This window comes from Trichosurus vulpecula, chromosome 2, assembly GCF_011100635.1.
Source record: "Trichosurus vulpecula isolate mTriVul1 chromosome 2, mTriVul1.pri, whole genome shotgun sequence".
NCBI classification, from domain to species: domain Eukaryota; kingdom Metazoa; phylum Chordata; class Mammalia; order Diprotodontia; family Phalangeridae; genus Trichosurus; species Trichosurus vulpecula.
In genome coordinates this window covers 412,232,027-412,248,268 of record NC_050574.1, presented here as the reverse complement: position 1 = coordinate 412,248,268, position 16,242 = coordinate 412,232,027, and the positions used below count along the sequence as shown (strand labels likewise).

Sequence of the window (16,242 nt, the reverse complement as noted above, 5' to 3'; positions counted from 1 at the left end):
CACATGGTGGGTGTTCTACAAATATTGCTGGAGGTCAGGGTTAGGGGAGAGAGAGCTACTTATTAGTCTCAGGGAAAAAAAAAACCAGTCTAACTATTCTTTTTGTTCAGTCATTTCAGCTGTCTGACTCTTTGTGAACCCATTTGGGATTTTCTTGGCAAAGATGCTGGAATGGTTTGCCATTTCCTTCTCCAGCTTATTTTCCAGATGAGGAAACTGAGGCAAACAGGGTTAAATGACTTACCCAAGGTCACACGAATAGTAAGCGTCTGAGGTTGGATTTAAACTCAGGTCTTCCTGACTGTAGGCCTAACGTTCTATCCACTGTGTCACTTACATTTAGTTGCACTAAATGTTCAGTTGTTTCAGTCCTGTCCAACCCTTTGTGACCCCACTTGAGGTTTTCTTGACAAAGATACTGAATGGTTTACAGAGCATTACTGAAAGTCTATTTTTAAACCAGGTAATATAATTTGGGCAAGCTCATAATACATACAGGTGTGCGTTTATGTAGAAAGGGACTATAAAGCAAGCAGTCTCAATAAATGCTTATTGACTAAATGGACCACCTTTATTTGTAATGTGAAGAAATGGGCCATCTGTACTGAATCTTATGCATGAAAGCAGGACAAGAGCCTATTTTTTAAAAGTTGTTTTTGAAGTGTTATTTAAAGAATTAAAACAAATCAACTAAATCCTTAATATATCATAGTGAGAACAGGGTCAAATCCTGAAAATTACTGAAAATTTTTATTTAGATAGCCTGTGACAGGTTGGATTTCACGGTCTCAACAAAAGTTACCAGAGGGCACGTATTTATTGGCTTGTTTATCCATAGTTTATTTAGAATACAAGAATATAAGAAAAGCTGGGCAAGGTGGAATCAGTTTCCCACTTGGCCCAGTCATATTTCTGACAGTGCTATGCTATCGGGATTTTGTAAAATATGGTAGCATCCCTTCACAACAGTCAGCATTTACTACAGCATTTTAAATAGGCACTATCTATAACTTTAAAAAACTTTAAAGTTTGCAAAGCAATATAAATATCATAATTGCAAAGCAATATAAATTAATAAGCTAAATCATTTTATCTTTGCAACAGCCCTGGGAGATGAAGGACGTTATAGGCAAAGCTTTAATACTTCAATAAATCTCCAGTCTCCTCAATGTGGGTACTGCCTCCAATGACACAAATGGTAACCCATCCACAGTTTTTATCCAGCGTCATTCCCAGGAATCCTAAGTAATGTGCTAAAGACTTTCCTTTATGTCCCTTGACATTGCCCAGGTACCAGTGCACACGGGCTGTCTGTCTTGTTATTCCTTTCTGTCACTGACCACTTTTTTCCAGACATAAATCTTATTAAAGATACTTTTTGTACCACATTCAGTAATCTATTTATTATAACCATCATGCATCTTTCCATTGCCCAGGGGGTGACCCATAATTTTGATTCTTTGGAGATGGTGATATCCCATGATTCTTTTATTCCATGATTCATCACTTTCTCTCCTCCCTTTCATGGCCAAACTCCTAAGAAAAAAAAACTGTCTACAAAAGTAGTGACAAACTCAAACAGAAAGGGATCCCTGAGGGCTACCTACTGACTTAGAAAACCACCAATTAACATTAACTATGTTGTATTGAATTTTTTATTTATTTTGTCAATTATTTCCCAATTATATTATTCCCAATTATATATATATATATATTTATATATATATATATATATATATATATATATATATATATATTATATATTTACATATATATATATATAATTCCCAATTATATATTTAGGAGTTTTGTAGGACTGAGTTTGATATCTCTGGTCTACATTCAAAGCTTCCATTTCTTCTCTCATCCATTTCTCTGTCCTTTGCAGCCTGGCTCCTGACCTCACTGAAATTGCTCTTTCCAAACTTGCCCATGATCTATCGTCCAATAGTTAATAAGTTGATAAACATTTATCAAGTGCCTACTATGCGCCAGGCCCTGTGCTAAGTGCTGGGGATACAAAGAAAGGTAAAAGACAGTCCCTGTCCAGCCTTTTCTCTACAGTATTTCACAACATTGACCACCCTCTCCTCCCAAATACGTACACACACACACACACACACACACACACACACACACACACTCATTCATGCTATATAGAGTGGGCACAGACTACATCAGCAGTTCTCAAACTTTTTAGTCTCCAGAACACTTTTACATTCTTAACAACTATTGAGGACACCCTCCCCAAAAGCTTTTGTTTTGTGGGAGAGTTTATCTATGTGTGTGTATCGATATATGTATAACCCATGCGTATATACATACATTTATCACCCCCCCAAAAGCTTTTGTATGTCTGTGTATACATGTAAGAACACATACATATATGTACAATATCCTTAATCTTACTCATGGACACATTCATGGTACTCTTTCTTGTTGTTGTTGAGTGTGTCTGGGGCGGGGGGGAGAGGTCCCCGTCCCTCAATAATTTTTCAGAGTACAGAAGTGTCCCCGACACCCAAAAGTTTGAGAACCACTGATCGCATATGAAATCCTCCCTTAAGAAATAAGGAAAAACACAAGGCCAAAACTAAGCAAGGTGAGTCACGCAAGCCCATTTTAGAGACAGAAATGTTAACTGACAATGTCTTGCCTCAAAGTTAAGTAGGAGGTGGAAGAGGGGTACAAACTGATGTACTTAAGATTTGCTTCAAAGCCCTTTCCAGAGACATGGGAGATTTGGTGTATAGACACATCCATATTTTCCTTTAAAAAGAAAAGAGTTCTCATGATGACTGACTATTAGAGTAGCTACAGCTAGCAGGGTAACAACAGGGAAAGAGGCTGGTATTTCTTCTTTTACTGGGAGGTTATCATTCGAGGTATTATCATTCTAGGCTTAGTCTATTCTAGACATTATCCTTCAAAGCACCACAGGCATCCATGTGCATGTGCGCACGTGCACGTGCATGTGCACACACACATATACACACATTTATAAGCAGAACAAAACAGAAGAGAGATAACAGGAAAAAGATTAAAGATGCTCCAACAAGAGTGGAGCTCTTCTGCCTGTATCCCAACTCCTTCCATCCCCCAGTACCCTAGGATTTTTAATAAGATTAAGTTTTGTTAAAATTTAATTTTATTTGAAGCCCTCCCTTGTGGGAAGACTTGCTCCTTACTTGAGCTGGCAGGCAGGAGAGAATCTCTGGCCTCCTCCTGATGGCCAAAGGTTCTTCTGAAAGCTCCTGAATGGAAAGGGGCCCTACCACATGGTGGGCAGGGGAGATCAAGATTAGGGACAGAAGGGGGTGGTACACTGCCTGAGCTCACAGCGCCCTCACTGATGCAGGAGCTTCTCCTTCCTAAACTACAAGGACAAGGAAATCTATTTAATTCCCAAAGCTTTTCCTTCCTTCCCTTCCACCCTTATTCTATTTTTGCTTGTGCCATAATTACATGTTTCTAAGATGACAGCAATGTATAGCAGGAGTTCTTAACCTGAAGCCTGTAGACTTTCAAAAAATTTTTTTAAAAACAACTTTAAATACATTAATTAAGATAAAATAACAAATTTAAATAAATAAAATCTCATTTTATTTTTCTGTGACAGGGTGTCCCTATATCACTCAAGCTGGTCTGTCACTCATGGGCCCAATCTCATCACTGACCGTCACATGAGTTTGGACTTCTTTGTTTCTGAGCTAGTCCAGTTTGTACCTCAGAAGCCAGCCTGGTGACATTAATAATAATAGCCACCACCACAATAACAATAACATTTAGAGCACTTAACCATGCACCAGGTACTGTGCCAAGAGCTTTACAATTATCATCTCATCTGATCCTCACAACAACCTTGTGAGAGAGGTTCTATTATTAACCCCATTTAAAGATAGGGAAACTAAGGCAAACAGTGAGGAAGTGACTTGTCTAGGATCACAAAGCTAAGAAGGATGAGGCTGTATTTGAACTCAGGGCTCCCTGACTCCAAGTCCGGCATTTTATCCACCGTACCATGCAGCAGGGTCTCACCATATTGGTGCCAGACTTAGTGCAGACACCTCTTAGGCTTGACCTATTACAGATGACTGCTTTGCTCAAGAGATCCAACAGTTTTGACCTCCCCAGTATAAGGGATCACAGGCATACGTACACCAGCCACCACACTTGGTGAATTATTTTTTTTAAAACATTTTGATAATTATCTAAATATAACCCATTTCCTTTACAATTCTATATATTTCATGTATTTAAAAACATTATTCTGAGAAGGGGGTCTATACACTTCCCTATACTGCCAAAGGGGTCGATCTCACACACACACACACACACTTAAGAAGTTCGGTTGCATAGAATTGGAACTAGTAAGTAAACAGCAACGTCTACTGCCACAACTTTATCTAATTATCCCAATACGAATGCCTATTTAAAAATATTGCTGAGATTCCTCATTTCTTGGGACTACTTCGGTCATCTATAAAATGACCAGATGGCCTCTGAGGTCCCTTAAAGGCAGCTGGTGGCTCAACGAACAGAGCACTGGGCCTAGAGTAAAGAAGACTCGAGGTCAAAACCAGCCTCAGATACTACCTTCATGACCCTGGGCAAGTCTCTGTTTGCTTCAGCTTCCTCCACCTTTCTCAAATGGAGGTACCAAAAGCACCTATCTTGCAGGGTTGTTGGAAGGATCGAATAAGTTAATATGGGTAAAAAGTACTTAGCACAATGCCTGGCACACAGTAGGCACTATATAAATGCTTATTCCCACCTATGACCACATAGCGGACGACAGTCACAAAGACAGCTTATGCACCTTAAAGATAAGGTGTATTCAATTCACTTAAGTCCAAACAAATTTTTTTACTAGCTTTTAAAAAAAATTAAAATTAAAGGAAAATTACTATTGCCATCTTTTACATTTTTAAGTGACTTCATTTCTTTCCTAAGTCCCAATCTTTAAACAAGAATTAAACATTGTATGAAAATTGTCTATTAAACCATATTCAGCTTTTTTACACATTACATATTAATCAATTATCACTATTTTAATACTGAAGTGAGCAATATTTGCAAAACATTTGATTTAAAATTTAACTTATTAATAGAATATAGGACCATAAAAAATTTAAATAGCCGACTGACTTTTACACCATGAGGGGTCACCGGAGTGAATGTTAATGGGAAGTTATTGTGAAAATATTATAAAGTACAAAAAGAACAGAACAGGACTTGGTCTTGACTCTGACACCAACACCATGATGGTGGACAAATCATTTATCCTCTTGAGCTACAATTTCCTCACTTCTAAAATGAAAATAAGTATTTGCAGTACTTATATCTTGGATCACGCTGAGGAGTGTTTTGTAAATTATAAAGGGCTATATAAATGTTATTATTAGTAGTAACAATAATCATTTCTTGCGTGTGACTAAATAGACCCAAAACAATTTTAAAAATTGATCATGTCTCTATTTTTGCCATGTGTAAATGGCATTACCTCTCCACAAAAAAAAAAAAAAAATTGAGTCCTTACATTATAGCCATTCATTATCGCTTTGGATCTATTCATAGCTCAGGAATTAAATTCTCCGACTGGAAGTTTTTAGTACAAAAACCATATGTGCTCTTTGAATAGTTTAAATGACCCTGGGATGAGACAAAGAGCTGCAGAGAAAAACCATGAAAGAGGACTCTTAACAAATCCTTTCCCTGCAATGCAGTGTGATGCCTAAATAATACAACTGCAACAGGACTGGGAAATAGGCTTTTAAAAATCATTACAGCTGGTGCCGAGTCACATGATTTACACGGATTCCACTGTAATAAAGCTAGAATTGTGCTGCACAGACACTGCCAAAGAGCTGGCGTAGGTGTATTATTCACATCTTTTTTGTTACCCATGGGCCCTCTGTTTCATATGGAAAGGATAGTTACATAAAGACTGACTTTCTACACAAGTATACACAGCATAGCTTCTGGGTACCTTTCTCCTCTGTCCTCTCGCTTTATACGCACATAGGAAACTGATACTCATTTATAAGGTTAATAAAAGGATGGTTCTTAAACCACTGCAACAGTATGTGCTGAGACTGAAAATGATTTTTTAAAAACACACTGCAGAGGGGTTTAGGTGGACTATGCATGTAAATAGAATGACTCTGAGGGTTAGGTGTTTAATTCAAATCTAATGCTCATTATACAAAAAAGGAAGTATATGCAACATGCCATACTACTGGGTACACATATTTGCATGCCCAATTAAGACTTTTATATTAAGGTTACTCTACATATAAACAAGTGACTTTCAGTTTCCATTTGGAGTTTTCCCCTCTCACTACCACCAAATTCCATATGTAAAAGGCAAGAGAACAGCATGCATCTAATATAAATTAAGTTGTCTTGTTGCAATTAAACAGCTATACTCACAATGTTTTTAATTATAATACACAGCATTATAGCATACAACTTTGATGCTTAGTTCCTTCAAACAGCTTTGATCTCTCTCTGGTGTGGATTTGCTTGTTTCTTATTTTAAAGCATAAAGTTAACTGATTTTTAGAACTCAAATTTAGAAACTCTTCCCTCTTTTGTGTTCTGTACATCAAGTCTTAATTTTAGAGAACTATAATCCAACAACACAGCTGCAGAGTAGAATATTGAAACATTCCTTTACAAAAAGTTGGACATTTTTTAAAGCATCTAATTGTAGAACATAAAGTTAGATTTCTTTTCTGTCTACATACGAATCTCCTTTCTGCACTGAAAATGCAACAGCCATTTTAAGAAGTAAAAATGCCAAAGAAGAACCAGAAACCTTAGCCCCAGGAATTTTTCTGTCATCTATCTTATAGCAAAAGCTTACTGTACCCAAAAAGTGGTAATGTATAGCCTTTTGAAGGCTGGAAATAATGCCGTATTAACATCCATTTTTTGGTTTGGCAAGAGAACAAACATTCCATCTATTTTAACAAAAACATTCATATGAAAGAAAAAATAACTTTCAGACTAAGCAAAAGCCCCAAATGTTCCTACCTCAAAGTGGAATTCCCCTCATCAGTACTGATTTTAGAGCAAATATAATTTCTATCTTCTCCAGAATCATCAGCTTGCCTTCTCACTCCAGCAGAGGGTTCCTGAAAAGGATAACACAATAAGACACCGACTCATCAAGTTTCTTTCTTCAGAAAACCTAGCATTATGAAACCTCTCATTTGCGGATTTGCCTTGCTTGAGTATACATGAAGTCAATAATGTTGCATGTTTTCTTGAACTGACTTGGCTTAAAATGTAGTAGTGTGCCATGTGACTTTCCCATCCAGCTTTACAACCTACTTCCCTCAAATAACTGAATGCCTCCTCTTCAAGCCCCCACTCAAAGCCCCATTCTGTTCTGCAAGAAAAATAAAATTCACATGGAAAGACGACCAACCTTTACAACTAAAATGGCAAAAACAAAAAAAAAAACCACGACATGCTAAAACTTACTTGAGGGTTTTTTGGGGGGATTTATTTTGTTCTGTTGTTCAGCATTTTAACAAAGGCAATTCATAGCTAAGGCTTTTCCCGTCTCATGGCCACTATTTACAGCTCTCTCCAGATTTAGAAAGCATGAAATTCTTAGAGGTCAGCCTCAACTGTTTTGCAAGCTGAATTCAGTTTTATACTCAAATGGCACTATCTTAGAAACAATATGCTCTCAGTCAATGCACTTCCGCCTAGTACCAAGAGTCAGTGAATTACAGTTTCCTTTAAATAAGCAAGCTGAATATTGGCATTAAATTGACTGGTCACATGTTAAGCTCTCCCAAATTTGAAGTTTATTATTTTGAATCAAACAAGGCATAAAGTATAATGAACCCTCCATAAACATTCTTGATAGATTCCAAAGGGGTTATTTAGACTGTATTTAATTCAACAGATAGTTTTTGGGTAGATATGCTTTTAAGGAAACAATGCTTAGCTCAGACTGAACTCTAGTACTACTGAAAGTGGAGCCACCTATTATTTAATTATTCTTATCTACAAAGGCAACTTTTCACCCTCAAGGCAATAGATAATATAAATATAGAGAAAGATAAAGTACCAGTTAAAAAAAAATAAAAATGCCACACAAATGCAAGTTTTGGTTATATTTTAAAGGATTTTTTCCTTGAGCCTTAAAAGGAACTATTTTCTTTATTCTTTTCTTAAGAATGTGTGTATGCATGGATATTCCCAACTCAGGCATATCTTCCATTTGTTCGGTTTTTTTTTTCTCTCCAGCAGAACAAGGTAGGAAATTAATCAAAAGACTAGAATAAGAGAAGTGTAGGGATGTTAAAATTACAGCACCTGGAAATATATATACTTCTAAGTCCTTACTGCTTTCTTTATATGAAAGTCCATTTCATAGGTATTGACACTAATAAAAACTATGTGTATGAAATGTGATTAATATGGAAATGTTTTGCATGACTACACATGTATAACCTATATTGAATTGCTTGCCTTCTCAATGAGGGTGGGTAGAGAGGGAGGCAGGGAGGGAATGTGGAACTCAAGGCTTTAAAAATGAATGTTAAAAACTTAACATGTAACTGGGGAAAAATAAATAATAAATTTTAAAAAACAAAACTATGTGCATGACAATAAAATATTTGGCTTATCTGTGTACATGAGAATAAATTAAAACTGAAGTTGGTTTCCAAATTTAATTTCATTTATTTTAATTTAAGAATTAAATGGTTTGGGTTTTGGGGTTGGTTTTTTTTTTTTTACCTGTTTATAATGTTCGGTAGATGGTGATGACCTGGATCTTTCATGTATATACTGGGGTTTGTCATGTTGCTCAAGACTAGCATCCAGGATATCGTCAGCTGAATGATATCTCCCAGAACTCCTTGCTTCCAAGGGCTTTCTTTGCTCTTTCCAGGAAGCCTGATACTCCGCAAAGGTTCCCAGTCTCTGAGGTTGTTCAGATTTCCCCACCTTTTCAACTTTACTACTGCTGCAGTTTAAGTTCTCTCCAAAAGAAGAAGTCCGTGTCCTTTTCTGATACCACTGTTCTCCTACCCCGTGTCCATAACTTTGCCTACCTGGTCTATCAGTTTGTTCTTTTGGCAAGCCATAAATGGCTTGTCTTTGGGCAGGCTTATGATGGGAGGGCTTGCTCGTTTCCTCAAAAAATTTCCACCGATCGGCAAAAGAGCCCATGGTTTCCCCTGATGTGTTGGGATACTGGCAGGGATGATGGTAATCTCCTGAAATTCCCACCTCATTTATTTTTTCTGGTTCAGAGTAAGACTTCAGCTTTTGTTCTGCTGTGAATCTCTTCCTGCCCCCAATGCGGGGGACATGCTGCATGCCATTCCCAGATGTAGATGCCTTGGTCTGGCTTCCATCAAAGAAATGAGAGGCACTGTCAGAATCCAGCGTCAACAAGGATGAAGAACTGTATCCATTAGCCTTACGTTCAGGTGATGACCTTGGGTAATGGTCAGCAGAGCTGGGCTCTAAGTCTCGCCGTTTAAAAGAGGTAGCTCTCAGAACTCTGGCCTGGGCTTCTTTTAAATGGTCTTTATAGGTATTATTGAAAGATCCCTCTGAAGTTGTATTGAAATTCTCTCCTGCCTCTGTTTTCCAGCCATCAGCATATTCTTCTTCTTCATTTGTCCCGGTCAAAGTAGCTGTGCTTCGGCTTTTCTGAAGTTTTGCTCGTCTCAACTGAATCTCATTCCTTAGGGTTGTTGCAAATCGGTCACTCCTTCGTGTTGGTTTACCTACCTGCGCATCAAATGGTAGTGGTTTCTCTATACCACCATCTTGACTGTTTTCAGACCTGTTTTTTCCCTCTTGGGCTAAGGAATGCAACATGGGGGTCTTCTGTGGAGAGATTTTGCTACTTTCTTCTTCACCCCACTTAAAGTCTTCTGCAACTCTCTTTTGATTGGCTTTCTCAAGGTGGCTGGATTTCTGAGACTCATCATCACCAGTAGACCAGCCATCCCCTCCTCTAGCCACTGGGTAAGAATTGTTCCTCTCACCGAAATCTATAGAAGACTCGTCACAGTGAGGTAGATGGCATTTGGTTTTTTGGCCCATCATGTTTATGGCAAGATTTTCATGTGGTCCAGAAGACACATCAGTTCCAGTTCCAGACCTCCAATATTCATCTTTGAGGAGTTGTGGCTGGTTGCTTCCCTGAGCTGGTTGTTTTTTTGTTATACAGTAGTAGCGAGACTGTCCAGTGTTCTCCATCTTCTGGTCAGTAGCACTATTAATGGAAGCAGGGGCACTCAGTAGCCTAACTTGGGCAGGATTGTAGGTCTGAATGTGGTCGGCAGGCAGCTCTTGGTGGCCACCATAGTGGGCTAAATGTCGCTGTTCCTTAGACGAATTGGCTGCCCTGGAACTGTGAAAAAAAGTGCTTTCATCGCTATATTGGCGTTGGTGGTGGTAACCATAAGCAGACTGTGCAAAACGAACATCTGTGCTGGACAAAGAAGACTGTAGCCTGTTATTACTCCCTGGGTTGTTGCTATATCTATCATCAGAGGAAGGCCAACTGTAGTCCAAGTTAAGATCAGGTTTATAGGGGGCATTATTGGTCCTTTTCCCATCACTCACTCTTATCATTCTTCGCGGCTGATCTGCAGTTTCTGGTCTCCATTCACTCCTTGGCTGAGATCGGTTCAGAACAGTAAAGTGCTGGGTGCTGGCTGTCTCCGAGTATGCAGGATTCTGGGCTTTCTCATGGCTTTTGGTAGCAGCAAAGCTATCACTACGGAGAGGTGGAGGGGGAGGTGGTGGGGAAGAAGATGCTTTCTTCTTCTCAGGAACATACCAAACAGGCCCAAAACTAGACCTTCCAGAATTAATAAGTTTGGGGTCGGTATTTTCTTCCAGTCTAGGGCTTCTGTTATTCTCATACTGGAGAGTAGATGGCAAACATCCAAGTCTCTCTTCTAGGCTTTGAATATTATCACTGAAGGACTGGATTTGTTTGCTAGTTCCTGGCTTTGCTGAGTCCCATAGGCCTACCTTATACAGCATGTTCTCTGTGGAAGAGGCATCAGCCTTCGACAAAGTGTGGTCAGGGGTGCTAGAGGTGGTAGAAAATGAGCCATAGGCAGAATCACGCTTGTTTGGATTGCCTAGGTGGTCAATGCTACTGTTGGATTTTGCAGCAGAAAGTCGTCCATAGGAGTACGGCTGGGAAGAGTGGTCCAAGCTGTCCATGCTACCCAGAGAACTGAACTGGTCAGAAGTGCGATGCAGGTTTGTCTGATCCCATGAACTTGACAGGTCATGGGATGAAGAGCTAGAAAATGAGAGAAGCACAAAAGGGAAATCATTTTTCAGAAATGCTGCAACTTAAGATAAAAGCACAAATTATAACAATTTAAAAAAGATTCATACGTAGAGTTGTTTCTATTGGTAAACTTAACAAAGCAGAACAATAAAGGCTTCTGTTACAAAAATATGATTATTGAGTTTTCATATTAAATCTAATATTTCTAAATTATTATAAGGTAAAAGAATCTCTCCGTAGACAGAACAAAAGGAAAATTATAAGAATTTTTTTTTCCATTTTATGACTCTTAATTTATCATCTGAGAAGAAAAAGTAACACCAAGGAAAGGAATACATCACATGTACACTACAAAGGCACCCATGTATACAATAAAGGAGCCCATCAGAGAGTGATAAATAAGGGACATGTAGAAAGGAGGACACTGGAAAGGAATAAAAGGAATCAGTAACTAAACTCCTTTGCTACATTTGTTGTCAGTGCTTGGGCTTCATCACCATTTTGCTACAAGGAGTATGAACCCACTCTGCCCAGGAATTTGGTGTAAGGGAAGTGTGACTCCACTTAAGGTTCAACTGTAATTACTGCCACTGCTAGCCCCGCTTAGTAAGCATCCTTTTCTGAAAACAAGTATGGCTGATAATTAATGGGCAGCACATGGGTTCATGAGAAACAGTGTGAGACACCTAGCTACCTCCGGTATAGGACCCCTTCTGGGATTACTTCCTCAACTCTTACTTAGACTAGTAGGTCAAGTCTCTAAGAGGACAGCAGACTACTACCCTGTAAGAGTTCTACAGGTAACCCTAAGGACCTAGAGTTTTTAAGTACTGTTACCCATAGCTCCCCCTTGCCCCCACCTACCCACTGATTATCGGTCACACTTAATTATCTTTTAGAAAATTTATTTACCAAATAGACATATCAAGGATAGTTATTATAGAAACAATCTGCTCCAAAATGAGGACATAATCCTTTTGCAAACACAAGAGCCCCAGGCAGAACAGGCACAAGCTTAAAATGATAATAAAATGTATGTTAGTTGTTGTTCCATCATGTCCAATTCGGTGACCCAATTTGGGGCTTTCTTGGCAAAGATACTGAAGTGGTTTGTCATTTCCTTCTCCAGCTCATTTTACAGTTGAGGAACCGAGGCAAACAAGCTTAAGTGACTTGTCCAGGATGATACAGCTTAAATGTGTGAGGCTAGATTTGAATTCATGAACATGAGTTTTCCTGATTCCAAGCCCAATGTCCTATCCACAATGCTACCTAGTTGCCCTAATAAGGTGTACATACATAGGGAAATTGCGTGGCGAAGGGCTAACTCAGAGCTCTTGACTATTCCTTCATGAAGACCTCATGAAATCTCCTATCTATTGGTGTGGTTCTCTGCTCAACTAGTGTTTTTATAAAATTCTGAAGCTGTCTTACTTCCATGCATTTAGTAGGTCTTCAAAGTCTTAGCTCCCAGTGCAAATGCCGTCATTTAGGCACTGCTGTTCTGGAGACACTACTACCTACACAAACAGGAACTCCAGATCCAGGTATTGGTGGGGGGCGGTTAAACTCATTTCTTACCAAGAGCAATTCGCTCTGAGGAGCTCTTCACCCCTGGACCACCTCTCTACTAACTGGCTCCTAAACTAGCTTGCTTTTTTTTTTTTATATGCAACCTCAGAACCCTGGCTTCTTCTTTTCAATCAAATGCAAGATGCTTCCTGTGTGCCATCATCTGCTTTTACCTAACGGCCCAAAGCCCCTCTGAGTCTTTCAAACTAATAGTAGACTTGTTCACACCCAGTTTACTTTTGATTGATTTCAAGCAGAGAAATATTTAAATCTTCTGTGATTAATTAGGGTTGACCAAGAGGGAGAGACCTCAGTTAGAGATCATTTAGTTCAGTTCCCCTTATTCTACAAATGAGGAAACTGAGTGCAACAGAGGTTAAGCGGCTTACCCAAGAAGCAGAGCTAAGAGTTGAAGAACCACTTCTCTCACTGCAAATCTACAACACCAGACTGACGGATGCTTCAATTACCAAAGAAAATGGCTTCCTTCCTATTTTCTCACCCTTCTGTCCCATCAACCAGCCTAAGCCTAAAGATGAGCTAACTAGTAGTCAATACCTGCCCTTATATGTCTATAATCAACTAAAAGATTTGTCTTCCTATCTATCCATTAGTAATACATCAAAATGATGTCAACAAATTATTTGGGGAATAAAGGAGTAAATGGAGACATAATTTATTATTTTCTGGCTCAGGACATCTGACATACTGTGAACTGCTAAAACACCCATTAGTCAAATAAGCCTAACTTTTTGGTTGAGAGGTGATAGCTATTCTCAGCAATACAATAATTAATCAAATAAGCAATACAACTGTGAAGGACTTATGATGAAAAATGCTATCCATCCCCAGAGAAAGAACTGATGGGGTCTGAATACAGATGAAGCATACTTTTTTCATTTCTTTATTTTTCTTGAGGCTTTTTTTCTTGGTCTATGTTTTCTTTCACAACATGACTATTATGGAAATGTTTTGCATGACGACACACATATAACCCTACCTCCTCAATGAGAGGACATGGGGAGGGAGGGAGGGAAAGAATTTGGAACGTTTTAGAAACAAATGTTAAAAATTGTTTTTACATGTAACTGGGGAAAAATAAAATACTAAATAATTTTTTTAAAAAAGAATAGCAAAAACAAATAATTTTTTTAAAAAGTGAAATATTAGTGTGTTGTGGATATTCTATGATTAATAGTTTCACCTATGTAATAATGGTTACACAGCAACATTCTGGATATCATTTTATCATTGAGATGACTCATAAAATTATTTATTTAAAACAACAAGCAATGTTACAAAGATACAAGTATCATCTAGAAGCATCACTAATGTATATTCAGAGAATCTTAGACTTGGAAGGAAGTTCTTAAGTCAATTAGTACTTCCTATACCTAAGGCATGAATCTTCTTGGTAACAAGTTTAAATAAGTAGTTTATCAAGCCTACGTTGGATGAACTCCAGGAACAGGTAAATCACTACTTCCTGACGTTCACAGTTCTATTCTTCACTCTCAGGATTGAAGCATTTTTGTCTCTAGTAATTCTGAATCTTTCTTACAGGACTCAACAGTCTATTCTTTTGTCAAGTGATGAGTTGCTGACTAGTCAAACTTCTAGGAAAAAAAAAAACTAAACAAACCTGTGATTCTATCACTTTTTGCTCAGGGAAATTCAGGAAGGGCCATGTCAAGAAAGCCAAAATATATTATTATATGAAAAAATATAGAGGAAACTGCCAGATAAATGATCCAAAGGAGTTGAGGACATCATCAGAATTTTTAAATATTTTATTTTGAGAAAAAAACAACTGTATTTGTTAAAAATGAAACACCATCCCTTCCTTCTTTCAACCCTGTAACTCTGATGCAATTCTGAAACATTTCCAGACAAAGCAAACATATAATAATAGTAGTCATCATGATTTAATAAAAAAGTAGATACACACTACTTCCCCTAATTGAAAAACTGCAAAATGAGCCATAATGGAGATTGGATAACTTTAAGTAATTTTACTAATGAAATGGAAAATCATCTAATCATCTTCTCATTCAAGCTATTATAATGCTCCCTTGAGAATCTGTGTATATTTTCAAAGGGCCTTGAGTTCTAAACATTACCTTCTCTCATTCTACCTTAAATATGTAATAACATATTTGATCCATCTTTCATCTACCTCACATGAACACTCTGAAAAATGGAGAATGGATGTTCATCTTCTTTTTTTTTTAAAAAAAATTATTTATTTATTTTTAGTTTTCAACATTTACTTCCATAAGTTTTAAATCTTCTCCCCCTCCCTCCCTTCCCTGCCGCTCCCCAAGACGGCATGCAATATGATACTGGCTCTACATATACAATCCTATGAAACATATTTTCACTTTAGTTATGTTGTATAGAAGAATTAGAACGAATAGGAGTGTGGATGTTTGTTTTCAACAAAGAAAAGGAAAGCTATTTTAGGCAGCTCTTGAAATCAGACTACTATCATTACTACATCATATACCCAGTAGGTATACAATAAAAGCTTTGTTATTAGTGCAAAGAGTCTGCAGATTCTAAAGAGAACACACTCCCAGAATTTAGAAATCAGGTCATAAAATGTCACCTTCTTAAATAAAAATTAATATAAAATAATCATAGAATATTTGAAGCTATACAACGGGGGGGGGGGGGGGTAGCAGATCTTTTAAGAAAGCAGTAGCTGCTGGTATTCCAGGGAATAATGATGTGAATTAACAGGAGCTACCAGGTAAGAGATAGCATCCAGTGAGAATCAAAAGGAGGAGATGAGGGATTCCTTGCAAAGGGTTGGAGGCAGTCCTAAGAACAGATGGGACAGCATGCATCAGGAATATGAAAAAGAACCTCCAAACACTTGTCAAAACTCATGACTCCTTTGCACTTTTGGTGATTTTACAAAGGTACAAATGATGGTAATCTAAAAAATATTACCGATGATTATGAAGTCTCGGGTAATAAACTGAAAAGCTCAAGCAGCATTTTCTTCTCTGCTGCTAACTGGAAATCAAGGGCTTCATTCAGAAGAAAAAGACTGATTTGGAAAATGAATGGCTGGGTGAAATGATTACATCTGAGAATAGGATCTGAATTTCTGGATTACAGCTTAAAATATTGGAATGATGGGCTCTTGGCCAGAAATAGAATGTACCTAGCTAGGCATAGTAAGCATGTATTTTTCTAGTCTCTTGAAAATATGATCAAAAAAGTCTGTAGGTGGGAAAAAGAAGAGGAAGAGGAAAAAAAACTGTCAAAGGATATACCCTAAGCAAGATAAGCAAGACACCATAAAGAACAAATACAATGTAGCAAGAAGAACAGTAGTAAGAATGCCCATCAATTCACAGGAGATA

General features: G+C 37.9%; 1 protein-coding gene across 4 annotated transcripts in view; it reads right to left on the bottom strand.

The window, feature by feature from the left end:
• SHROOM2 (shroom family member 2) overlaps positions 1 to 16,242 on the bottom strand; it is a 245,925-nt gene that overhangs the window by 72,286 nt on the left and 157,397 nt on the right. For all 4 annotated transcript variants that reach the window (XM_036747864.1, XM_036747865.1, XM_036747867.1 and 1 more), the window contains exons 4-5: positions 8,764 to 11,305; positions 7,039 to 7,139 (exon numbers count right to left, since the gene is read on the bottom strand). In XM_036747864.1, the coding sequence (XP_036603759.1) occupies positions 7,039 to 7,139; positions 8,764 to 11,305 (2,643 nt within the window). The remainder of the gene's footprint in view (positions 1 to 7,038; positions 7,140 to 8,763; positions 11,306 to 16,242) is intronic.